Here is a 27869-nt window from a genome sequence, read left to right as displayed (position 1 = left end):
GTAACACTGGACCCTAGACGGGATCTGGGATTGCAGGGCAGTGGGAACACTTCTTTAAAGGACATTATTTGTTCAGCTGATAGAACTGGAATACAAATGGAGTCAAGTATATCAATGTTGAATTTACTTAAGTCAATAACTGTATTGTGATTATGTAAGAAAATATCCTATGCTTATGAAATACTGAAGCATTTCAGGGTAAAAGGCATCTATTTTCGTTTCTTAATTTTTCTTTAAACTTTTTATTGGGAAAGTGTATACGTAAACTTTCCCAATAAAAAGTTTAAAGAAAAATTAAGAGTTCTTGCCTACACTGAAGTTCTTGGCCATCTATTTTCTCTCTATGATATTCCAAATACAACACAGGATGAGACAGCTGTGCCAAGTAACAAGAAAGCACAAAGATATTTTAACATGATCTTTTATCAGTGATTGAAGCCTGCCAAGGCATTACATACCACCCATTCTCCACAGTTTGTTGCAAAGACCAGCAAACACTGGATAACTCTAGCAGCTTCTAAATGTAATCATTTCCCTCAATTTTGCTAAACAGGGCAGTGATTGTAAAACCGTTTTGTATCTCACAACTTTCAGAACTATTTCATATACAAAACAAGTCTTTCAGCGGGTCTCTTGGACGGGCACTATCAGTATCAATCAACTGAATTCAAGCTTTTGAACTAGGACATCTTAATATTTTAATCCATGTCTAAGTAGCTGGGGAATGTGGTACTCAGGAAGCTGGACGAGCTCATCATATATCCACAATTTCTCATCATCACTTGGAAATTGTTAGCAGAATTCCACAGAGATAATGTCTATGGCACCCTCAATGGTCCTGCCCTCTGATCTACAGTATGCCATATTAATGATTTTCTCCCAAAGTGATGGAGGGAACTGTGCTCCAGTTCAAAAATTCAGGACAGACTTTTTGATAAGTCACTAGGGAGGGAACCAAAAATATGGTAAACCACAATTAAATTGTTCAGCCATGCTTCAGAATCAGGAAACACCACTTATCCACCATTCTCCAAAACAGCAAAGACAGAACATATGTATATTGTTAAGTCTTTTCTATCCTTCCCTGTCTATCATTTTATAATTTCCTTGATTCTTTTAGTAGCGATCATCTCTGGGCTGGAATACTCACAGACTATCTTCAGCTTTGGCTTTTTGTCCTAGATAGTCTTATTATTCACTTTCCCCAAATTTCAATCAGTAATTTCATTTAGCAAATTTTTACCATGAATCTACTGGACATAAGATGTTCAGCCAGACTTACTAGGTGGTACTCTACAGAGGCAAGACTTCAGATTGGCTGTCCTACAAATAATCTCCAATAAAATGATATGAACACAATAAGTGCAATGAAATCTGCTTACAGAAAAGCAAAAGAAGCCAGAAATAAATTATGAGCAACTGCAAAACGGAACAAAGTAGTCAAAGCACTAAAATTTAATGAGAAGATAATTTTTAAAGTGGCTGAAATTGAAGGTGCATATAGCATTATTTTAGATTTAAAATCATGCATATTCTTCTCCATAAAACTTCTCAAATGCAGTTAAAAACACACACAAAAAAAACCAAGCAATTATAAATCCTCTGAAGCATGTAACTGTGATTAGCTGCTACTCTCAGCAATATAAAAATACTTTCACCACAATTACATTCCAGCCTGTAATGTAATTCAAAACAAACAAGTCAGAGACATTGCTCAAATGGCAGCACCAACAAATACAGATGCTTTGCATCAAGGAAATGAATCTACGGAAGAAATGCAACAGAGGAGCAGCAGCCCCTCCAGTCCAGCTGGGCTTCTGGTGGAACGGCGAGGCCCCCTTCTGGGCAGAGGCACACAGTACACCCAGTGGAGCTATGCAAAGCTGCCCCGCAGTCAGGGAGGTGAACGCGGGAATTCTGCTGTGGATACCCTTTCCAGTGTAGTGTTCAGAGGTTTACATTTTAGATTTCAAATTTTAAATTTATTATATGGATTTTTAATGGCATAACTATTTGGTTTAAGATTAAATTGACCATTCTGTTTTTCAGCCAGCATTCTCACCACCAACTGGCACGCCTAGCCCATTTACCCTGTGTTCCTTTTGCTTTTTGCCATAACTCTTATTGTCCTCCAATAAACTGTGTAATCTATTATATCCATCTCCCCTTGCGAGAATATCAGCTCTACGAGGGTGGGATCATTTGCTTTTTTGCTCAATAACCATCCTCCCATTTATGTCTTTATCTTTTAAGACTATTCATCTTCAAAGAAGACATAAATAAGGTTTTATTATAGCAATATGCTACAATTTTTAAATGACAACTCAAGCACTTGTTTTAAAAGTATGCATTTTCCCTAAATGCTTTATAAAAGCAAAGTCTTTTCTAAGGATCATATAACTATGGTCTATATATACACAACTCGTATACAATTTAGAGAGAAGTCACAGCCCCCAGTGCCCTGTGAGAACACGGTAGCTGCAAAAAATGTTAACTCTGACTGTGAAATGCCAGTCCTGGCGGTGTTCTCAGGGTGGCACACTGCAGCCCAGACACACGCCAGGTTACCTGGGTCTGGCCACACATTCTCTAAAAAGTCAGCACTTGCCTGGACCGGGCACAATGTTGTGGCTGAAAGGGAATGTACTACTTGCTAATTTCTAAAACCTCAAACCTTAATTTTCCCCCATCCTAAGATGGGGATCAGCTTGTGGAAAAGCTAGTAATTGTTTACAATTGTCAGGCTTCTAAAAAGTGCTAATTTGTTCCCTTAACAGAGCAAATGATGAGAGACACCATTTTCCCACAGATTAAAAACAATATATAAACATATGATTCAACAATGTCAACAGCTCTCGATCTAGGAATCTTGTCCAGGTCACTTTGGGTCACTTGGTTCTTTCATCAGAACAAGTTCAAGATTTCTGACATTCCTTTTTCCGAACTTTCGATTTTGGTGCTGTGAGAAGAATAGAAAAGAAAAAGGAAGTGAAGAGGTAAGCTCATATCAGACTCTCCTTGTATGGATTTAAGGGAGGCATATTATCTACAATCGAAAACTGACCATTTGGATTTTCTTGTTTGTAGAAGGTCTTCAACATTTCCACTGCTTCCTCAGCCCGATATCCAGGGATACACTGATGAGAAAGTGGAGAATGAACATAGGCCCAAGCAAATGTGTGTCGTATCCCATAATAACAATAATATATGCATAATTATGTAAACAGATTTCAGATGTTAATAAACTTTGGGGATATTAGCATGGGCAAGGAGGTACACTTCCAAAAGATGTTGATATATGGCCTCAGTGCAGCATCACTCCCAATCAACTAGTATTCATCCATCAACTGTCACAGAAGTTACCAGCTTTGTGATCTTGGGTTAGGCACTTAAACTCTCCATGCCTTGTTTATAAAATGTTGGCAGTAATAGCACTTACTTCTGAGGGATTTTGTGAGGATTAAGTGAGATAATACCTGTCAAATACCTGGCACATTGTAAGTGCTCATTGAGCATGAGTTATTTTTATCTGCCCCTATTTACTAGTGGCCCATTAAGCATTTGATGCTATCGAGCTAGGGCTGGCAAATTATACTTGGTGGACAAAATCTGGTCCACAGCTGAGAACTGTGAACTAAGAATTATTTTTATATTTTAAAAGCTTTGTTTTAAAAAAAAAAAGATTAGGTGACAAGAGACATAAGTGGCTCACAAAGGATGAAATATATACTAGCTAACCCTTTGCAGAAAAAGTTTGTCAACCCTTGCTACAGAGGATTTAAAAAAAATAAAATTCAGCTGGATCTATCATTAGCATATAACTGGAGAAAAGACATCATAACATGTGAAAGAATAAATAAGAAATCGTGATATCAGTAAGGAGTGTTACCATATGAAATATTACCTGAAGAAGATGAAACTCGAACTTGCCTTAGAGATAGAGAATGTTTAAAGAGGCTAAGCAGAGCCTTTCAGGGAAAGGGCAAGCAGCAGCCTGGGCTGTGTGTGAGGAAATCAGCTGATAGAGGAGGAGGTGATTATTAAGGAAGCATAAGGAAAGAAAGACATAAAATGGGGTAAAAAAAAAAAAATATGGACAGCTTTAAAAGCTTGTCAGAAGAGTTTGGACTTAAAACCATGCACCCTTCTAAAGTGCATGAAATGACACAATGAGCATCTGGAAGGAAGGCGCCAGAAAGCACAGCCACAGAGGACAGGAGGACCAACTACTGTGGGACGCTGTTCGGAACGATCCTCCCATTCTCCTGTGTCTTCAGTGTGCCCTTGCCTGGGCCTCCCACGCCTGCATAAACCTTCGCCATAACAAATAACCTTCCATCCACCCTGCCCTGTGAGGGCTGCCACCCTGTTCCTGCCTTCACTCATGCTCTCACTTCCTCAGTGGCCTCGTCGTCATGGGCTTGTGTTCCCAGCACTTCACTGAGTCTGCACTCTCTGAAATCCCCAGGCCCCTACTGACCAAAGCACGGGGCCTCCTTTCAGCTTCCTTGACTCTGCAGTCCTAGAGGCAATGGGCCACACCTGCTCTGTCTGACCGCTCTTGCCTCCCTTGGCTTCTCAGCATCTCACCATGCTAACCACTGCCAGCCAGTACCATCACAGCTGCCCTCTGCTTCCTGCTGCTAAGTGCTGGAGCTCCCCAGGAGTCCCCCTCCACGCCACTCACACACTCAGAGCCCTCTCCTCTCACGTGGGGTGAGAGCAGTGGGTCTCAACCATGGCTGCTCACAACTGCTTGGAGCTTGCTGGAAACACAGCACTGTTGGACCCCTGCCTTCTGATTCAGGTGGTCTGGGGCAGGGACTGAGCACAGGCAGGCACTGAAGCTCTCCAGGTGATTCTAATAGGCATTTAGGGATGAGAACCACTGAGTTACAGGCCTTGAAGGAAACCGCACCACTCTAACACACCAAGATAATATTTTCAGGTATCCATTATAGTGACAAATTTGTGACATTAATAAAAAGCACACATTCTTAATAAAATAAAAATTTAAAAAATGTAACAGGTATTATAATCACCATCTTTGAATAGTTCTGTAGGCTTCTACAAATTTTAATGCTCCTTATAATATGGTATGAAAAGAATCTGTAATTCTACAATAGGAAACAGTAACCTACCTCCCAGTCACCTGCTGCCTCCCAAGCCCAGCCAAATAAAATTAAAAAAAAGAATACCCAGCACTCAGAGCCTGGGGCACCACTGTTTTCTTTACAATCTAAAAGCAACTTTAAAAAAAAAAAACAAAACATAATTTGGCATTAAGCCTGGAGATATGGCTGCAAGCCATAGGCACTGATTGGCAGCTGAACTGATGTGACCAGGTATACACACTGCAAATGAACTTGCTTTGGTTCTGCTGCATCGACCACAGAGATGTGTGAGAAAGGACTGTGTTTGTGCCCTCATGTCACTGACACCTTGTAGAGGAATATTCTACCCATGTCTGACATCAAAGGGCTCATCTTTGTTCTCCCCAGAAACTGAATTTTTTTTTTTTTTTTTTTTTTTTTTTTTTTTTGAGCTAGAGTCTCACTCTGTCACCAGACTGAAGCGCAGTGGCGTGATCTCAGCTCACTGCCACCTCCGCTTCCCAGGTTCAAACTATTCTCCTGCCTCAGACTCCCGAGTAGCTGGGACTACAGGTGCACACCACCATGACCAGCTAAGTTTTGTATTGTTAGTAGAGACAGGGTTTCACCATGAAACTGAAAAATTCTTTAGCTCATTCTCATAATGGCATTAGAGTCAGCAATTCATTTGCAAAGAATTATATAAGCAAAATTTGAGCTACTAATAGAAGTGACTGGAAAAATCGACCCACTTTGTTAATGCCTTTATTGATCAAGCCAACTGGACCCTTCACTCTCCATCACTGCACTACAATTTCTTTTCTGATGTAATGTTAAACAGTATCTATCCTCAAATGTACAGAAGTTCACAGGAAAGCTAATGTTCAGCTAGAAAACTCAAGAACGTTCTAAAAGCTCATTCTCGGTGAGACTCAGCCACGTTTAGTCCTTAAAGTGTTATAGAAACACCTGAGGTTTTTGAAGTGAACTGCCCACCCATATCCAGCATTTGTTAAATCTTTTCTTTTTAAAGCATAATACTTTTACATTAACCTTGCATCTTGGAGAGAAAAACAATCAAACCAGTTAAAGAAAGCAGAGGTATATTTTCAGACCAGACTTTGAAATACAAATTCCTATTGCTTATAGTCTGACTCATAAAAACTTTGGGAGAACTGGCAAGGTTAAAGGGAAAGGGGAATTTCTAAGAGACTAAAAGACATGGATTCTTAGGTCTGGGGGAAATTTCAACATTAAAAAGACAGGAAAGAAAAAAAAACATGAAAATACGGTGATTGCTAGATACTAAAAGTAGAATGTGGCAATCAAGCAAAACGATTAAATTTGTGCAAAAATATTGTTTGTGCTGTAAATAGTATCTACCGTCACTGACACAGGCCAAGCATCACCAAACTTGGTAGAGCAGAGAGCTGCTAACGTTCATTGAATAAAAACTCCAACAGCGAGAGTGTCTTCAAGTATACCTAAAGGTGTTGGTGAAGAATGGGTGGAGTCGGCTAGGAAGGTTGGGGACTCTCCTTCAGGAGGGAGTCTGTGAATGAAGAAAGGTAGGCACTCATCTAGAAACTCTTCACTGTCGTCTTCTACTGAGGCATCAATGAACTCCACCAGAGGCCCTGAGATCCAAGATGTCTGATTTTATCATGATTTTTCTGTATCCTGGCCATACACTAATTATTCATAAGCCCATAAAGAGATGAAAATAATTAGAAAGAAAGAAAAAGCATAACCAGACTGTATTACCTGAAATGGTCTCCCAGTATTTGGTAAGTCAGCAGAGGCAATATTTAGAACAGAGCCACAACCACCAAATCGTTCATTCTGACAGCCATACACAACCAGCGGGATTTATAAGACAGAATTAAGGTCCTGCATAGAATGTACAGTTTAAGTATGTATCATGACAAAATCAGAGTAGGTTTATACTAGCCATCCTGGAGAGGAAAGCTCATGCTACTCTTCAAAACAATGAAGCTGAAGCTTAGGATTAGTCTTACAAACCATACAATCCAGTTACACAGAAGAAAAAGGGTTTAAAGTATTGAGAAGTTGACATTTAACAATTGCAAACAGAATGAAAACTGAGTATGTGGTTGTTTAATGTTCACAATTAAGGGCTCTCTCTGCTCTTTCCTAAATCACTTTTTCAGAATCATTAGGGAGTCAGAGCCAGAAAGGATGCAGAAATTTAATCCAGGGATATTCACCTTTTAAAAATAACATATTCATCCCTGTTCTTGCCCCAAATAAAATATAACCTGTGCCCTAACACAAAACAAACTAAAGCTTAGCCACTCTGTAAGGCAGGGTGAGGAGAGAATTCTAAGTTTACCAATAACAACCTTTTATAGAGACTGTACATCTTATCAAACCCAAAACCTCTGTATTATTTTTAAAGTGATAAAATTATTCATCTGTGCGTAGCAAAATAAGTACATAAAAAATAAGCAACCAAAAAGCTGTTTTTCAATTTTCAAATAATTTTTAAAAAGATCTGTAGAAGTCCCTACAGAGTCTCCACACTCAGTATTTATGTTGCTTACTCCATGCAAGACAGTCCAAAGAGCTGTAACTTTACTGACTTTCTATTTACAATTAGAATATCTAAAGGATTTTTTACGTCTTATTTAGTTTTTACTTATGATGTTTGATACATTTTAACAGGCATCCATGGCAAACAACCAACAGATAAACAGAAAAAGAAAAATTTTAAATCACCCATAATCCGTTATCCAAAGGCAAAACTTAGCTGCATATTCTTTAGGACATTTCCTTTGCAAACTGTTTTATAATCCACTTCAACTTATTATGATTTATCTTTACATAACTGTTTAAGAGAGTTTTAATATTTTCTTTCTCTAGACTGTTTAATCATTCTATGTTTATTGATATGAAAAGAAATAGGTCATTTTACTATTTAAACAGCTTTCCTGTTTTTGGTGAAGAGACGCTACATTTTACAAGGTGCTTCCTAAGTCTGTGTTTTCATATTTTGGAAAACCCGCTATGTGTTTGGCCACTCTCTTGTTCACATGAATGGTACAAGACATTAACTCATGAAGTCAAAGGATACTCATCAGGCGGAGAGCAGCTGCACACATAATGCACGGCTCCACAGTGACATACAACACAGTGTGTTCAAACACTTCAGATGGACTCTTGCCACTTCGATGACACCAATCGAGGACCTGATCGATGGCCACCATTTCTGCATGTCGAGTGGCCTGAAAAGAGAAAGGGGCTTGCACTGATGTTGTCTGCTTCATGTAACTACTATTTTACAAATATACAAAAAATAAGTACAAAATATACACCTATCCTTTCTGCCAATATTTTAATGAATACAGTTCCAAGACACCCTCAGCAGTTGACAATGTATTCCCCAGTTCAAGTATCATAACCTCACTAGCAAAAGGTATATAATCAGAGATGCCATATGAATCATACTGTATTTTTAGTTAAGTACCTAAATACCTTATGGGAAACTCTTTCAGTTAAAATGCCCTGGAGAAGGTAAGTCTGAAAAACAAACCAACAAAAAAAAGATAAAGTCTATGGTTTCTGAATATTTTAGGGGAAGCAAAATTTTCATAAACTTGTGCTCTAGTTTCAAATATATTTTCAAGGCTTTCACTGACGTCACTCCAAGCAAATCTACATTAAGTTTACTGGGATGTCATCTCTTACATTTTTGGGGAATGAGGTTTTATATACTGGAAGACTCTAGAGAAGTAGAGATTTAGTACTGGTTTCAGACACTTCATGGGAAGCAGCAGAGGATAGAAGAAATCACACAGCGTGTGGAATTGACGATATTTAAATTTGAATCTTGACAGTGACATTACTAATTATATAAACTTAGGCAAGTTACTTAACTTCTGTAAGTCTTGGATTCCCCACATGTAAAATGGTATACAGTGGTATCTACACTTTTACACCTTATAAATCTGAATTACATCAAGCATGGTGCCACATAATACTACACATGTACTCTGCTAGCTCTTGTCTCCTTCCTCCCTTACTAAATAGCTTAAAGTGAATCATAGATTCTATATGGAAAAATTATTTCTAATATTCATGACAATAGCATTTATCAATAATTTACACTCAGTGCTAACTATGTATAAGCTACTGGGCTAAATAAATTCTGTGTAGGATAAAAAGTTTCTGTCCTCAACAGGCATAAAATCTGGTAGGGCTCATTTACCTGTGAGATAGGGCAGGGTGAGAAAAGTGCTGCCACAGTGACCCAAGATGCCACAGAAGCTACAGGCAGATGGGATCAAAGCCAGCCAAGAGGCTACATGGGTGAATCACAAAATTAATTACCAGAGATAGAGGTACTTTAGAGAAGAGGTTCCCAAACCTGGCTGCCCATCAAAACTAAATGGAGAGGTTTTATTTAAAAAAAAAAAATGTTTCCCCAACCTGGGTGCTTTCAAAAAATCAGATTTAGAATTATGGAACCAAATCTCCCTGTAGCTCTCAATAAACAATTGCTGAGCTCAATCATCTCAGTCAACTCCCTCTATTACTACCAAAGAAAATGAAGCTAAGCAAAGCTGGCACATGTTAATCACACACAGCTGGGAGAGGAGGTGGTAGTGGTGACTGGGTGGTGGTGTTATCAGAGCCAAAAGTAGAACTCAGGTGTCCTCATTTGGGGTCAAGTGTCTCTCTATGCTGTAGTTATAATCTTTATGACACATGCTAACAAAATAAACCCAGGTTAATTTCAGCATATAGAAGAAACCCAGGTCACTGGATGGGGTTAGATGGATATTGTCAGGATAATCAAAGTTCTCATCTTAAAGATGTCATACACAAAATGCAAATTAGAAAATATGACCACCATTTAAAATACAGAATTCTACTCATTAATCCATTCATTAATCGCTGTATTGTGTATATTACTTATCTCATGTTTTAATATCTTCTTAATAATTGCTTTGTGATTCAACATGAATATAATTAAAACATTTTTAAAAATTATTCAAAACATTTTTTCAAAAAAAATTTTGCATGTTTTATTGTATTTTAAATTGGTATTTAAACTTACATCATTTTTCAACAAAATCAGCTAATTGTTTACAGAGGTATGTGAACATGCTTCTGTTTTTTCTAACTGAAATGGTAATGGCTAATTATAAAAATGTTAATTCTGCATGGGAATGACTATTCTGACAGTTAAATAATACTCTCAATGTTAAGATAATGATAATTATTTTAACGTTGTTTGAAATTATTGTACATGTGAGTTAAAATTAAAAGATTATATATATTCATATACTGTTATATAACAAACTTTAAAATATGATTTATACCAAAAGAAACTGTCTGGAAGAATATGTAAAATTTTAATAGTCCTGCACAGAGAAATGAGAACAGAACTGCTTCTACTTTCTGTATTTGAATTTTTTTTTTTTTGAGATGCAATTTCTCTCTTGTTGCCCAAGCTAGAGTGCAATGGCCCGATCTTGGCTCACTGCAAACTCAGCTCACCACAACCTCAGCCTCCCGGATTCAAGCGATTCTCCTGCCACAGCCTTCTGAGTAGCTGGGATTACAGGCACGCGCCACCACGCCCGGCTAATTTTGTACTTTTGGTAGAGAAGGGGTTTCTCCGTGTTGGTCATGCTGGTCTCAAACTTTCGACCTCAGGTGATCCGTCCACCTCAGCCTCCCAAAGTGCTGGGATTACAGGCGTGAGCCACTGCGACCAGCTTGTATTTGAAATTTTAAAAAGGTATGTCAAAATCAGCATTTAAACAACAAAGAAGGCCCTGACAGTGGCTGAGCTTCCCCAGCAGATGTTTGATGCCAAGAACATGATGGCTGCCTCTGACCCCCAAAATGGCCTCTACCTAGCAAAGGCTGCCATTTTCAGGGGCGGCATGTGCGTGAGGGAGGTAGAGGAGCAAATGCTTAATGTTCACACGAAGAACAGCAGCTACTTTGCTGACTGTATAATGTGAAAACATCTTTCTGGGACATCCCACTCCCAGGGCTAAAAATGTTCACCATCTTCATCGGTAACAACATGGCCATCCAGGAGCTGTTCAGGCACATCTCGGAGCAGTTCACAGCCGTGTTTGGGCGCAAGGCCTTCCTGCACTGGTACACGAGGGAGAGCAGGGATGAGATGGAGTTCACTGAGGCCGAGAGCAACATGAACGACCTGGTATCTGAGTACCAACAGTACCAGGATGCCACTGCTGAGGAGGAGGAAGAGTTTGAGGAGTGGGATGAGGAGAAGGGGTCTGGAGCTTTCTGTTAGTGGGTGAAGGGTTGGGGCAGTATGAATTCTTCATTTACTTACAACGTGTTTTGTGAAAGCCACGTCTGTGTGTGCACTTGCTGTTCTTGCTGCGTGTTCACCTCTATTAAAGCATTTCCAGGGCCAGGCAAGGTGGCTGTCGCCTATAATCCCAGCACTTTGGGAGGCCGAGGAGGGCGGATCATAAGGTCAAGAGATGGAGACCATCCTGCTCAACATGGTGAAACCCTGTCTCTACTAAAACTACAAAAATTAGCCGAGCGTCGTGGCATGGGCCTGTAGTCCCAGCTGCTCTGAAGGCTGAGGCAGGAGAATTGCTTGAACCCAGGATGCAGAGGTTGCAGTGAGCTGAGATTGTGCCATGCACTCCAGCCTGGTGACAGAGCAAAACTCCATCTCAAAAAAAAAAAAAAAAAAAAAAAAAAGCCTTTCTACAGTCAGTTAAAAAAAAGTATGACATGCATATATTCATACTTCTCAGTTATCACAGGGTAAATTTAAAACTGATTTATTAAAAAGTTGTCTTTTTCAAGAATTCCAAGGACAAAGAATTTTGTGAAATACTGTATTTTTATTTAAGTGAGTTTTTTCTTTCTAATTCCACACTTCAATCTACTATTTTTCATAAGCAAATTGATACCCAAGTTTTTTAGGAGGCTGACATATTAACTACAGATTTCCTATGCAGTGAACATGCTTATGATAAGTCTGCATTGTCCAACTACTTTGTTGGGACAGTTCCCATGGATTGGAACTGCTCAGGCGAAGTATATGCAAAATCTACATTTTGAGTAAATTTCCTAAAATCAAAGCAAGCTTTCTCAGTGTTTGAATGTTTCCCATTTCCTAAAACTGTTCAAACATTAGACATCAGTATTTTTAATCGCTGATAATGTAATGTTACAAAGAAATTGCTTTTTTCCTCCTGTTAAAGTTAAGCTAGATACTCTTCGTATAGCTTATTGGTTATTTATTTCATTTTCCTCTGTTCCATTTATTTTCCCTTCCCTTGTAATACTAATCTCTTTATTACTGATTTCGAAGAGCTCATTTCTGATTAAGATGTTAACATTTTATCAAGCATTGCAAATGAAATACCACGTTTATTCCTGTTTATTTTACTGTGGTGTTTTATTTTTTGGTTCTACGGAAGTTATGTATTAAAATATGATCCTGTTCTGTTTTATGGCCAAAAACAAACAAACAAACAAATAAATAAATAAATCCTTTGTGAATCTGAATTCCTACTTTACATGTTTTTTGCTAAATATCAGTTTTCTTTTCAATAGTTGCAATTGACAGATGAACTTTAAAGTACCCATAGCACCGGTATCAATACCAGCTTATTCTCTGGCTCCCAAGATCACACGACAAGATCAAAGTCTGTGTGAATGGCATTACAGGTATAAGTGATCTTCAAGTCCACCTAGGAATTTTTGTAATCGTAAAATTTGGTAGTTTACTTATACTTCCCAAATATACTTACATGACACACTGTTATGATACCATGTTTAAGAAGCACTGCCTTGAACCTTGAACCAACCTAACCACCATAAAAGTCATACAAGCTATTAAAATGTACATACTACATGTAGCTACAGAGGCAGCTTGTGTTGAAGACCCTATTTTGTTGAATTATCTGATACAGAAATAGTTTCCTTTATATAATCCTCATACCTTCCTCCAAAGCTATAAATTGAGGATGATTTTTTTAATTTACAAGAATGAAAATATTATTTAAAGGTATAAAAAAAGAAATGTACTATGAATTAAATTGACCTCTTTTATAAAGTGAAAATTTCATATATTAGATTGGCTTAAAGTAGAGATAGACTTTTTTCTTCCAATGCTGACATTCGGATCTAATAAAATCCCCTCTTGGGTTTCACTGAAGCATTAGAGTAAAACTCTGTGAAACAGAAAATTATTCACTAAGATTTTATGTCTTCATTAAATTGTTCTGAATTTTCCACAATAAAAAAAATCAACATGTATCACTTTTAAAATCAGGAAGAAAATGTATTCAAAAAGAAAGATGTTAAGAAAAGCTACCCACTACCAGCAGCTATGGGAATATGTTCAGTCTCATTCTCATACCAACTGCGGTAAATTCCCTCCAGTCTACTCATCATTACTGTATGTTTGCAATTACACTGCTCAACTCACATACATTTTTGGTTTGGTTAACTTCATTTCTTCCCCTCCCCACAACTTCATTGTTGTAGACCATAAGGCAGCCAACAGGAACTTCAGTATTTTCTAGGGCTTCTTTGGCCTGAAACACAAAGTGGAAAATGTAAGATGTCATACTCCATACTTGAAAAGAGTATGGGAAAGAAAGATGCAGCACAAACAGGATCCGTATGTATAAAGACTAAAACAAAGAAGTGCAGCTTTCCTTTTTCTGGAATATAGTTCCATTATGGCATTTAGTGCCTGTGTTCTGTGTTGTGTCCATGTTAAGGGAGACTCAAGAACAAATCCCCTTCCTAGGTCCAGAGCCTGATTTCTCCTTACCGGAAATGGATGTGATCAAAGAAGACTGTTACTGACCACTGTTTTTAAAGTGCCAGAGTCTATATGCCTTTTCAGATATAGAATATGTATTTGCAAAAAGGTAGGGGAATAAATAACACTTATAAATCTTTTATTAGAATTCTTTCCTTATTGAAATTCCTTTGCTTCTCTAAAAATTATAGAAATTATCCTCTAGAGTCCCAATAGCTAAAGGTAACCAGACCGGATGTCACCCTGTCCCACAATTTCTACTCTATGTGAGACAATAAGAGTTTAGAAGTACTCTATGTAAAATGGCACAATCATTATGAGAAACATTTTGGAAATTTCTTAAAAAGTAAAGACATACACAGTCTATAACAAAATTCCACTCCTAAGTACTTAAAAGAAAGGAATATGGACGTACAAAAAAAAAAAAAAAAAGCTAAAAAAAAAAAAGAGAACTAAAACCTTGAAAAAGAATGTTAATAGCTAAAAGCTGAAATGGCACATGTGTCTATCAACAAGACAATGGATAAACAAACTGTGTCCTACTAATGTAATGGAATAGTAGTTGGCAATAAAAAGGAACTACTGATACTGCCACACATGGATGAGTCTCATAGACATGCTAAATAGAAGTCACACATAAAAGCACACATACTATATGATTCCTTTCGCACAAAGTACTAGAATAGATAAAACTAAACTACAATGACAAACTGCAACAGTGGTTGCTTTGTGGAGGGTTATGTACAGATTGATTGGAGAAGGACACAAAAAATTTTCTGAGGTGGTGAAAACTTTCTGGTTCTTGATAAAGACATGGATTACAGAGATGTTTGCATTATTCAAAATGATTTGAAGAATACATTTACTACTTGTGCATCTCACTGTATATATAGTATACCTCAACTGGAAAAAATCAGTGAGAGAAACAAGTTTAGGAACACTTCCATGACCATCATCCCAGGAATGGGAAACCAATTATTATATTCTCAAAGTTCCCTTTATCACAGGCAATTCATTTTTCTTCTTGCTCCATTATGGCAGCCCTGGGCCCTCGGAAAATTAAAGAACTCTACCTTCAGGCAGAGAGCTTAAGCAAGCAGGTCATGCCTCGGTACAACCTGATACTGCCTCTGAGAAGCAGAATAAGGGAAGAGGATAATCTTCCCACTAGTGTACAGTCGTTTTCATCTCAATGCAGTCAAAAGAATGTAACTGCTGTACAGCTGTTTCTAGAAAGGCAAGGTATTCCTTACTGTGGCAGCCCTGAAGACACTTTGGAAGACTTGATTCTCATTTAAGTGCAGGTACTTATACACACCATAGGGCAAATAAAATACAAAGTTGAAGGCATTGTTTTTAACAATGCCTTCTGTCTCCTGCACTAGTCTCTTACTCCCAGTTCTACTTTATTTAACTAGTAACAACTTCCTATCATAATGGATACAGGATTTCCTTAGTTACTCTAACCATGCTCAGCTGACACTTACTTTTCATTTGGCCATTACAAAAGAAAGGAGCCCATGGCAGGAGCAAACTGGACCTGACTTTTCTCCGTCTGGTTGTTGGGTCAGACATGGGGGTGTGGAGAGATGTGAGGAGACAGTATATGATGCAATAAGACTGCATTCTTCAGGACTGCTTCATGAACTATCCTCAGGCCGATTGTGTCCCAGCTCTGTGATGGTGGTGAAAGCATGTCCAGTTTATCAAGTTCAAAAGCCTTGAAGAGTCTCGAGGTTTGTTTACTATAGACAAATGCACCAGAGGCTACTATAGAGAGGAAAGCCAGGAGGAAGACAGACAGTTAAGGAGGATGGAGATGCTAACTACCAGTGTAGCTCCAGCAATTCTAATACTAAGAATGTTATTTAAAATAAGTGTAGAATTACACAGAGATCCAGTACACAGAAGAGACAAATGATTTATTCATGCAAAAAACATTTGTTGAGGATCTTCAGATGGAGAGATTATCCCAAATTATCTTGGTGGGCCCTAAACGTAATCACAAATGTCCTCCTAAGACAGATGTCTGACACAGAACATCACAGAAGAGGTGAAGTGATGCTGGAAAGAGAAAGAGATTTGAAGATGCTGTACTGCTAGCTTTGAAGATGGAGGAATGGGTCATAAATGTCACTTCAGAGCCTGGAAAAGGCAGGATTCCAGAAGAAATTTGGCCTTGCCAAAACCTTGATTGGAGCTCACTAAAATTTCAGACACCTGGCCTCCAGAACTATAAAAGAATAAACTTGTATTGTTTTTATCCATCATATTTGTGATAATTTGTTACAGTGGCCATAGGAAACTAGTACATCCAGCAAAGAGAAAGAAAAAAAAAGCTAAAATCGGAAAAAAATACTTCCAAACCACATATTTGGCAAACCTCTAGTATCCAGACTATATAAAGGACTCTTAAAACTCAACAGTAAAACAATAATCCCATTAGAAAAAGTGTCTTCATCCATTTGTGCTGTGATAAAGGAAGGCTGGGTAATTTATAAAGAAAGAAGTTGATTTGGCTCACAGTTATGTAGACTGTACAAGAAGCATGGTATTAGCATCTGCAGTGAGGGTTCAGGAAGCTTCCACTCTTGGCAGAAGGCAAAGGGGAGCACACATCACACGTTAAAAGAAGAAAGGAGGGGATGGGGATGCTCATGATAACAATATAACAAGAACTTGTTACCACAAGGATGATTTATGAGGTATCCTCCCCATGATCCAAACCTCCCAAAAGGCCCTGCTACTAACACCAGGGATTCAAATTTCAACATGGGATTTGGAAGCAACAAATATCCAAACTATATGAGAAGGCAAAAGACAGACATAGCACCAAAGAAGATAACACAGATAGCAAGTAAGTACACGAAAAGATGTTTTCACATCATTAGCTGGTAGAGAAATGCAAACTAAAACCACAGTGCAATATTACTACACACCCATCAGCATGACTAAAGTGAAACATAAAAACAACAGCAAATGCTGGCAAGGCTGTGGAGAAATGATGTAACTCATACATTGCTTGTGGGAAAATAAAATGGTAAGTCACACTGGAAGATAGTTTGGCAGTTTCTTAAAAAGCTAAACGTGCACTTAACATATGACCTAACAATTCCACTCTTGGGCATTTATCCCAGAGAAATGAAAACCTATGTTCACATAATACATGTTCATGTACACAAATGTTCATAACAACTTTATTCACAATAGCCAAAAACTGGAAACAATGCAAACACCCTTCAGTGGGTGAACTGCTAAACAAACTGTGGTATATCTATGCCATGGGATGCAATGCAGCAATAACAAGGAATGAACTATCAATAATATCAACAACTTGGATGGATCTCATGAGAACCATGCTGAATGGGGAAAGCCAAGCCAAAAGGTTACATATTCATGTATATAACATTTTTGAATTATAAAACTACAGAAATAGAGAACAGATTAGAAGCTGCAGCTATAAAGAGGTAGTGCAAGGGAGTCATGTGGTAATGGAACAGTTCCAGTGGTGGTTATACAAAACTGCATAGGAACACACACATACACACACACACACAAACACACACACACACATGTTCAAATAAAACAGATGACATCTTAATAAGCCCTGCAGAGTATCCCAATGCAGTTTTCCTGGTTTTGCTACTGAACTACAGCTATGCAAGATGTTACCACTACGGACACTAGATACTTGGGCCTTCCCAGTATATTATTAGTGTAATTTCTCGTGAATTTATAATTATTTCAAAACAAAAATTAAAAAATAAATAAGTACAGGTATACAAAAAGGACTTCGCAATGGAGACTAAGAAGAGATGTTTAATGAGGCAAGAGGAAAACCAGAAATATTTGGTGTTATGGAAGACCCTAGAAAAAAAACTAGGCCAAGAAGGAAGGGTGGTCAAGTGTGTCTAATTCAGCAAAGCAGTGGCAATTTAGGTGGAAAGGTGGAAATGAAAACCAGTAGCTTGAGCGGTGACTTATCTAAGAGGTTAAATTTTTAACTCCAGCTATACTTTCCCCAACGAACCTCTTAAAGGGTAATGTTTTGTCTACATCTCAGGTATTCTGGTCTGGACAGCCTGAAAATAAGAGCTTACAATTTACTGAAAGCTAAGTTTGATCCAGGAGTATTTTAAGCATTTTATAAGTATTAATTCATTTCATTTACAAGCCTATAACAATCTTCCCCATTTTACAGATGAGGAAACTGTGGCATAGGGAGATTTTTTAATGTATGTAACTAGCACACGTGAGACAGTTGGAATGAGGGCACAGACAACCTGGCTCCACTTATTCTTTTGTTCAACAAACGTTTGTGGAGCACCTACCAGGGACCAGATTCCAGGGCTCTCTGCCACTGTTTTGCCTCTAATTTCTACTTTAATAACCACAAACATTTCACTGATCGGCTGCTTTATCAGGGTTTGAGTTCAGAGTGAATCAAGGGACCAAATGAGAGAGAAGAGTTAGCAAGAGAGTGACACATGGAAATTTTAAGGATACAAAAATGGCAAGAGTTCAAGGCTGCAGTGGGCTATGACCATGCCACTACACTCCAGCCTGGGTAACACAGCGAGACCCCATCTCTAAAAAAAAGTGAAAAATAGGCTGGGTGCAGTGGCTTATGCCTGCAATCCCAGAGCTTTAGGAGGCCAAGCCAAGTGGATCATCTGAGGTCAGGGGTTTGAGACCAGCCTGGCCAACACTGTGAAACCCCATCTTTAATAAAAATACAAAAACTAGCCAGGCGTGGTGGTGGGTGCCTGTGATCCCAGCTACTTGGGAGAGTGAGGCATGAGAATCGCTGGAACCCAGGAGGCAGAGGTTGCAGGAAGCCAAGATAGTGCCATTCCACTTCAGCCTGGGCAACAAAGTGAGACTCTGTCTCAAAAAAATAAAAAACAAAAAACTGCAAGAGAATAAACAAGTGGAGGCCATGTGATCAGAATTTCCTGTAAAAATATCTCCTGAAGAACTCTACGTATGGCTGTGTGGGCCATTTCAAACATGCAGAAGAGAATGCAGGGCCGAGTGGAAAGGATGTGGGTGGGATGGGAGATGAAGTCCCATGTAGCCTACAAGTTCTGTCTTGTTCACCGGAAGAGAGCACCCAAGCCACCACATTACTGGGTTTGTGCCTTCCATAGGATTTTCTCATTTTCCTTTTAGCAAATTTATTTCATTTTACTCCTCTCAATATTATGTTCATATTTATTTTGAGTAACACATTTTTTTTTCCTGAAATGCCTTCTATTGCTGTCTGAAACAGAGAGCAAATGTGAACGACTGGAGTATTTTAAAAGGACAAATAATGTCATTGATGAGGAATGGCTGAGCCTGCCATGCTGAGGGTGGGTGGGTAAGCAACTGGAATGGTAGGCAAGGGAAAGGGTTGTGATAATAACATAAAGCCCCATAGTAGTGAGTTGAGGGGAACTCCTTGTCAATAATTAATACACAGATTTGCTTTACTAACAAGTTCAAAATAGATTTAATTAAGCTGAAAATCAATTTCACACCATACCCATATCATACTTTCAAACACTCCCACCAACTCTACTGTCAAGTCTGATCACTTCATCACAAATGCAACAAAGCCCAGGCAAAATGGGCCTGAAATTTGTATAGGCAGCTTTGAATTTAATCTATCTTGCTTTATTGGGTGGAAAGAAAGACCAAGGTCAGATACTATTTAAAAATAGCGACTAGGTCTTATGTAAAGCAACAAATGATAAACCTTCTAAATTAAAAAACAAAACCTCTCTTCTTCTCAGCCTAAACGCTGGGCTCTATTTTGACTTTAAATGTAATTTCTATTTTTTTCTCTAGTCAGGGCCTGCCCAGATACAATGAAAGTACCTAGATGAAGGAGATTTCATAGTTTATTATTTTCTCCAAAGGCATTACTACTATAAACTCCTTTCTAGTGATGTCATGATAAAAGGGGAAGGAAGGAGACAAGCTCTATTGGCACAGACTTTTATGCGTCCGTAAAGAAATATTTCCTATAAAGACAAAAAATTAGGGGGAACAAACAAGTTAGCCAAAACAACTCTCAGGCAGAACATCATCGTGTCCAAAAGCTTAAACTATGTAAGTGCTCCTGCTAATTACTCTCTTCTGAGTAATTACTCTTTGAATAATTAGCAGGAACAGTTACATAGTTTAACTTTTGGGGTTTAAAAAGTGATGATGTGTTCACTCCATCAACTTTAAACTCTTCAATATGGCACTGAAGGTCTCCCAACTACCACCTGTCCTCCCACTGGCCAGCCTAACTAACCTAACTTTTCATTATTTGTTTAGGTTTTTAACCTTTTCAGAGCCAAAATCTCCTTTTAGAATCTGATGAAAGTTAGGGACTCTCTCACTTGAAAAAGGCACATGCACATAATATATTATATATAGTTTCAGGATCCACAGATCCCCCAAAACCTGAGCCCAAGGTTAGGAAGCCCTGTTCTACACAGAGAGCTAGTTTCCTAACCCAAAACAAAGTTCTTGATTTCTTTGTACATGATAATATCTTTGCTTCTGATCAACCTTTCCTTTCCACCAGCCCATATGCATTTGGTCCCTTAAAATTCAGATGGAATTCTATCCTTTATCTCAACTGATGTACTACAGGACCTTGCCAGCTGTTATCTGATGGCACTTTATATCTGTCTCTTGTGGTCCGTGGACACATGTTACTTACTAACCTTTTCATCTGTGCATGACTTAATTTCATCAGTTAAACAGCATGTTGCTGGAAGGCAAGCACTAGATCCAGGCACTGTTAAGCTTCTCTTGCCCACCTCTGCAGCCTATGCACACAGCACAAGGTCTACATAGCAAAAACGTAATCATACCACATTTGTTGAATGGTGTCTGTGGGGTTTGCTTTCTTTTTGAATTTCCCTCAGAGCCTAGCACGATGTTATACTAATATACCAACTGCCCCAAAAATGCATACTACAAAAAATGATTTTTTTCTAGAAAACTTGCAACATTTTTTTCTATACATGTATATACAGTCAATTTTTCTTTTTTCCTAATTATAAAGTAAGGTATGTTCAAAGTAGAGAACTTAGGGATAAAAAAAATCTCATGTATCAAAAAACAAAAACCACTAAGAATCCCAATACCCCAAAAACTATAATCTCTGTTATTCTCAGGCAACAGAGGTTTTTTCCTATGCTCTACACACACATATTTATAGTTTTCAAAAGTCAAATGGATTTACACTATATACACAGTTCAGCATTCTGCCTTTTTTCATTTAGAAATTATTATTAACCTTTCCCTATGAAGAGTAATATTTTTTCATCACATGAGTTTGTAAAGGTTGTACAGTATTTCTCCTCACGAACATACTTGATTCAACCAACTAGTCTCCGATTGTTTGACATTTACAGTGATTCAAATTCTTTACTATTATAAACAAGTGAATAACTTCTCTATATAAATATTTCTATTGCTTCCTTGTGAATTATTCCTAAAACAGCTGTAAATTACAAACAGTTCCTACAGTGTGATTTAAAAAATCAAATTATTAGTAAAATTGGGCAAAGTATATGCCTAGGCAATTCACAGAAGAAAAAAATTTAAAGGTCCAATTAAATGACACAATAGATACACAGTATGCAGGGTAAGGAAACTGAAAAGAGGAAGAGGATACATTAGCAAGCAGTGAGCAACCTAACACTGAGAGGCAGGCCAGACCAGTGGTTAAGAGCAGATGACAGGGCTCAAGTCAAAACCCCATCCTTACCAGCTCTCTAACTCTGGGGAAGTTACCGAACTTCAATATCCCCATCTGAAAATGAGGACCATAATAATACTCACCTCATAGGGATCCTGTGGGGCTTATGACATGGCCCACATGAAACATTTTGCATAGCATAGTATCTGGAACACACCAAGCATGCAACACTATTACTTAGTCATACTTTTTTCCCCAGCCTATATCTTTAGAATGCTATGCTGAACGTGTATGATGATTAAAACAATAACCTATGATGATGGTATGCTTAGCTCTCAGAAAGAAATCTGCCATGAACAATAATGGTTTTATTTAAAAATAGTAAAGTGGGCTGGGCGTGGTGGCTCACACCTGTAATCCCAGCACTTTGGGAGGCCAAGGCAGGCGGATCACGAGGTCAGGAGTTCGAGACCAGCCTGCCCAACGTGGTGAAACGCCATATCTACTAAAAATACAAAAATTAGCTGGGTACGGTGGCATGTGCCTGTAATCTCAACTACTTGGGAAGCTGAGGCAGGAGAATTACTTGAACCAGGACCTGAGAGGCAGAGGTTGCAGTGAGTCAAATCACACCACTGAACTCAAGCCTGGGCTACAGAGTGAGACGCCAATTCAAAAAAAAAAAAAAAGTAAAGTTGATAACCTTATTTAAAGTTTGGTAACTTTATCGAAGAACAATAAAAAACAATAAGAATGTTACTTACTTCTTGTATCTATCACATGACCAAATACTAAGGAGTGATCATTCCAGGGTTGGTAGGCCCAGGAGTGGGAGAGAACACTTTTATACACCAGTGATGGAATTGTGACCATTTCAGATGCTATCCAACAGATCCTTCTGTAGTGCTGGAAATGTCCTTTGATCTGTACTGGCCAATACGGTAGCCAGTGGTCATATGTGACCGCTGACTACCTGAAATGTGGCTAGTACAACTGAGGAGTTGGATTTTATTTTATTTCACCTTAGTTAATTTAAACTCAATCCGCTACATGTGGTTAGTGGCTACATTATTGGGTATCATGGTTCTAGAAGGCAATACAGGAATATCTATATAATTTCAAAGCATACACACCCTTTGTCCCAATTTAGGTAGTCACTCCATGGTAATAAGTACCGTGAGGTAGGGAGAAGTTAATAATATATTAAGACTGCCCAAAAGCAAGTGCTGATAATCAAAAAGAGAATCTATAATTCCATTTATGCAAAGGTATATACGGCTGTTTACATATGGACAGAGAGATATGGAGGGATGCTCCCAAAATACTAATAGTATTATCGCTAATGGTAGCACTTTTAGGTAATTTTTACATAATTTGTTAACTTTTTTATAGTTTGAATTTCTTATGACCATGAATTATTTATATAATCAGAAAAATAAAACATTAAAATATTTTCATTTTGGAAATAAAAAAAAAAGGGCACTGATGGATCAAAGGAAAAGTTCACCTTTAAGGCCTTTTATATCTACCTAGCCAAATTGTCCTAACGAAAGGGTAACCTAAATTCAGCTCCTCCCAACCAACAAACTCCTCAAACACGACACCCTTCCACCCTTATTATCACCAAGCATTAAAACTGCTTTCACTTTTGCCCATTTAACAGGTGAAAAACTGTACATCATTGTAATTTGAATTTCATTGATTTGCTGGCTACTTGTCACTTCCTTTAGAAATACCACGTTCAGGTGAGGTGTGGTGACTCACACCTGCAATCCCAGCACTCTGGGAGGCTGAGGTGGGACGACTGCCTGAGCCCAGGAGTTCAATACCAGCTTGGGCCACACAGAGAGACCCTGTCTCAAAAAAAAATTATTTTTTTAAATAAAATGAAATCTAAAAAAGAAATATCATATTCATATCCTTTGACCTCTTCCTTATTAGGGTGTACATCTTTCCTTTTACTTCGGAAAGTACTTATATTTTATATAAATTATGTATTATATAAATTATATGTTAAGGTTATTAAATCTGTCCTTTTATATATGTTGCAAATTTTTTCCTTCTTTGTCATTTCCTTTACTTTGTATCTGTTTTTTTTTTTTTTTTGAGACAGGGTCTGCCTCTGTCTCCCAGGCTGGAGTATAGTGTCACAGTCACGGCTCACTGTAGCCTCAATCTCCAGGGCTCAAACAAACCTCCTGCCTCAGCCTCCTGGGTAACTCGGACTACAAGCAGGTGCCACCATGCCCTACTAATTTCTTAATTTTTATTTAGTAGAGACAAGAGTCTTGTTATATTGCCCAGACTGTTCTTCAACTTTTGAAATCAAGAGATCCTCTTGCTTCTGTCTTGCAAAGTGTTGGGATTGCAGGCATGAGCCACTGTGCCTGGCCATGCTATTTGTATCTTACCTTTTTAAACATGTAGGTGTTTACTACGTAATGACAACTTATCTGTTTTTCTTTTATGTTTTCTGCTTTTGGTGGTATAAAGAGTCCATCTCCATTCCAAGATTATATAAATACTAATGTTTATTGCTTCTCTTATGGTTTTATTATTTTTTATATTCTTTAATTCTATCTTTTCAGTTAGATTTTTACCACAAAAATTTATTGATATTTTTTAAAAAGTCATCCATAATTTTAGCATGTTAACTATTTTTGCAAGTTCTTGTCTAGTCTTCATTCACCTGGTAAAAATAAGTTTTCATTTATTGGGCATATTATGTTAAGTGCTTTACAAACATTATCTCTCAGCCTACACAACCCTCTGAGATAGAAATTATATTCTCAATTTACAGAAGAGAACACTGAAGCCAAAAAATTAACAGCTTGTCCAGGTTAGTTTGCTAGTCAGTAGCCATTTGAACATAGCTAACCTCTAAAGCTATATGTATAGTATAAAATAATTTATATTCTCTGCTTGTTTAATTATGTGTGATATGTAACATTATATCTAGGCCAGGCATGGTGGCTCACACCTATAATCCCAGCACTCTGAAAGGCTAGAATGGGAAGACTGCTTGAGGCCAGGAGTTGAAGACAAGCCAAGGCTACACAGTGAGCATCTATGTTTACAATAAGTTAAACAATTAGTCAGGTGTGGCGGCACACACCTGTAGTACTAGCTACTGGGGAGGCTGAGGTGCAAGGATTGCTTGAGCCCAGGACTTTGAGATTACAGTGAACAGTTATCACATTCCAGTCTGTGTGGTCATTTCACTTTCAAATTTCAGTACAAACTAATCAGAGATTAACTTGCCATTTCCAGCTTTGATTATTAGTTATGCCTTTGGTCTAATTTAAATCTGTTCTCAAAAGAAGTGATATTTCTAAATAATGTAAGAGTATAATCAAAGAGTACCTTTGGTTGGGGATAGCTGATGGTTGAAAATAAAGCACCAGATTTATGACAAGTACTTTTTTTTCCTTTAAGACCTTGAAGAAACATGTACATGCCAAAATCCAAGAAGTAGCTGCCCCCCTTAATCCTGTGTTGGAGGAGGTAAACTATGGAATCAGACCCCTAGGTGTTTATAATACAATTAAGAGACAAACATGTCAAAGCTAGAGGGGTCTAGAAATTCTTTGAAGTTCTACCAATTTATTTTATAGAGTAGAAAGCAAAACCTTAGGGGGATAAACTGATTTGCCCAAGGCCACCCAAGAAGATAACAAAAGTGTTTAGCCCAGAAGTCTACATAGAGAATAGCACTGTCTACTGCCATACCACCCTCCAAGCACCCAATATCATCTGATCTTGGAAGAAAAGCAGGGTCAGGTCTGGTTAGTACTCGGCTGGGAGAACAGTGCTGAGGTGGGCAGATGAATGCTCCAAGATATTAGGACTGAAAGACCCTTAAAGGGAAATCAAGATCTAAAATGTAAGGATGGAAAGAAAACACAATTCCAATATACAAAGTGAAAAGACTCACTCAATGACTCCCTAAACTTAGCTGTTTTTGAAACTACTATGACAGCAGCTCTAAAAATGTCATCTAAGTAAAGTGTAGACATGAACACCTTTAGGAGAGTTCATGAACATAGAAGGGACCATGAATTCTGACTTCCCTACATTCAGGCATCACCTATTTTCTAAATCTCTCATCCATCAAAGGATACAAATGCAGCTTACTTTATGATATTTTAGCCTTCATGCATCATTATTATTTTATTATCATCACTGTTAAGAAACAGACTAGCACATGATATTACTGAAATGATCTGGGGAAAAAAGTAAAATTTTGATATCACATAAAAACTTGTCTCTAACTTGGAAAATTTAGTAACATAAAAGGAGTTCAGGGTAAATAAACCCATATTACAAATTAATCTTTAAAATATATATGTGAACATTAATTTTCTTTTTGAGATGGGGTCTTGCTATGTTGCCCAGGCTGGTCTCAAACTTCTGGGCTCAAGCTATCCTCCAGCCTTAGCCTCCTAAGTAGCTTAGACTACAGATGTGTGTCACCATGCCCAGCAATTTCTCATGTCAGATAGAAGGTTATGCATCTTGAAGTTTAATGGAAGAAATAAATTTGCAAGTAGGCTTAAAGAATGGGCCATGATGTCATGTTAGTGAATCATGACCATCATTTTAAAATCATGTAGTAAAATAGAAATACCAGAAGAACATACATAAGAAGGGTAAGAACTCTTCTGTGAAACTTTTATTTAAGTTATACACATATGTTCATTTCCTGGATTGTAATATGAAATCGGTTTTTCACTGCAGGTCACCTTAAAAAGTATGAGAAGCAAGTTTAAAAGAACATCACAGAATATGATGTTAAAGGTTCTACGATATAGCCTATTGCTCCTGGGCTACAAACCAATGCAACATGTTTTTCTGTCCTGAATACTGCAGCCATTACAACTTAATGTTGTAACACAACAGTAAGTAGTTATGTATCTAAACATAGAGAAGGTACAGTAAAAACGTAGTATAAATGATGAAAAATGGATAGTATACCTGTATAGGGCACTTAGCATGAATGGAGCTTGAAGGACTGACTGAAAGTTGCTGTGGATTAGTCAGTGAGTTAATGGTGAGTGAATGTGAAGGCCTAAGACATTACTGTTAAACACTGTATATTTAGGCTACACTAAATTTGTTTAAAAATAAAGTAATTGTGCTACAATGTTAGGACGGCTACATGTCACTAGGCCATAGGAAGTTTTCAGCTCCATTATAATTCTATATTATAATGCAGTATATATGGTCCTATAAGACTATAATGGAGCTGAAAAGTGCTAGTGAGCTAGCTTCTTAACTGGGATGAAAGTTTGTTTGTAAACGTACATAAATGTATTTACATGTGCTAGCCCAAGGTCACCTAAAAGGTAGCAAAAGTCTTTAGCCAAGAAATCTACATAGAGAACAGTGTTATCTACGGCCATACCACCCTGAAGGCGCCCAGGGGTCAGACCTGCTTAGTACTTGGATGGGATAATAGTGGTAAGGTAAGCAGATTAATGCTCCAGGATAATGACCTTTACGGACAGGTCATTATGTGGCTGTAAGTACAGTTATTAAAATGTAAATACATATATTTACAAACAAACTTTGATCCCAGTTAAGAAGCTCGCTAGCACACACCCAACTACTGCGAGCCCCCTTTACTCCAAAGTCCTCAAGGGAGTAAGGGAAGGAAGTAAAAGGGCAGAGGAAAAGAATGAATGAATGCGAGACGGCGACTGTACAGGGACTTGTTTCCACACTGCTTTCTACCAGGAACGTTCTCAGTTTCCTTTCTTCTACTAGACATGTCCCAAGGGCCAAAACCTCAAACAATGTGACTTTGTAGATTTGAGAGTGTGTGACCACAGAAAGGAAAGAGAGGCAGCACATGCCAGCCAGCGATAGAATAAGTCTGCAGCATACACCACCCCAATGAAACAAATAATTTATTTCCTCCCCTTCCTTCGCCCAGAGCCACTGTGAGAATGGGCTACAGAAAGTTTCGAGGCAGTAAAGCCAGTGGTTCACCCAGAACATCTGACTGCCATAAAAAATTATGGTGACGAGAAAGTGCTCCCGCAACGTTTGCTCAAAAGCCGGGGTGAGGTTGAGGGCTGGAGAAAGTTCCCACCCGCATCATCCACCTCCCGGACTCCTCACCATGTGCATCGCTTCTTCCATCCACTTTTCGGTCTCCTCTGCCGACACCGAGCACGCGCCGTCTGTAGTTGGCATGGGCGCCGCCTTCGCCTCCATACCCTGCCGCCACTCAGCGCCAGAGGCCGCGGCGGAGGAGGAGCGCGGGCAGCGGAACGCGGCG

General features: G+C 38.3%; 1 protein-coding gene across 1 annotated transcript; it reads right to left on the bottom strand.

Annotated features, from left to right (window-relative positions):
• Nucleotides 1-405: 405 nt before the first annotated feature.
• On the bottom strand, nucleotides 406-27869 carry ADAT2 (adenosine deaminase tRNA specific 2). Its single transcript, XM_017530395.2, has 6 exons — nucleotides 27710-27869; nucleotides 13562-13666; nucleotides 8188-8338; nucleotides 6858-6964; nucleotides 3065-3137; nucleotides 406-2959 (listed from the first exon to the last, which is right to left on the bottom strand). The coding sequence occupies exons 1-6, from the start codon at nucleotides 27803-27805 to the stop codon at nucleotides 2916-2918; spliced, it is 576 nt and encodes a 191-aa protein (XP_017385884.1). The 5' UTR covers nucleotides 27806-27869; the 3' UTR covers nucleotides 406-2915.

Source organism: Cebus imitator, unplaced genomic scaffold (assembly GCF_001604975.1).
Source record: "Cebus imitator isolate Cc_AM_T3 unplaced genomic scaffold, Cebus_imitator-1.0 Scaffold65, whole genome shotgun sequence".
In the NCBI taxonomy this organism is placed as follows: domain Eukaryota; kingdom Metazoa; phylum Chordata; class Mammalia; order Primates; family Cebidae; genus Cebus; species Cebus imitator.
The sequence above is the reverse complement of the archived record's forward strand: the minus strand, read 5'-3'. Positions and strand labels throughout refer to the sequence as shown.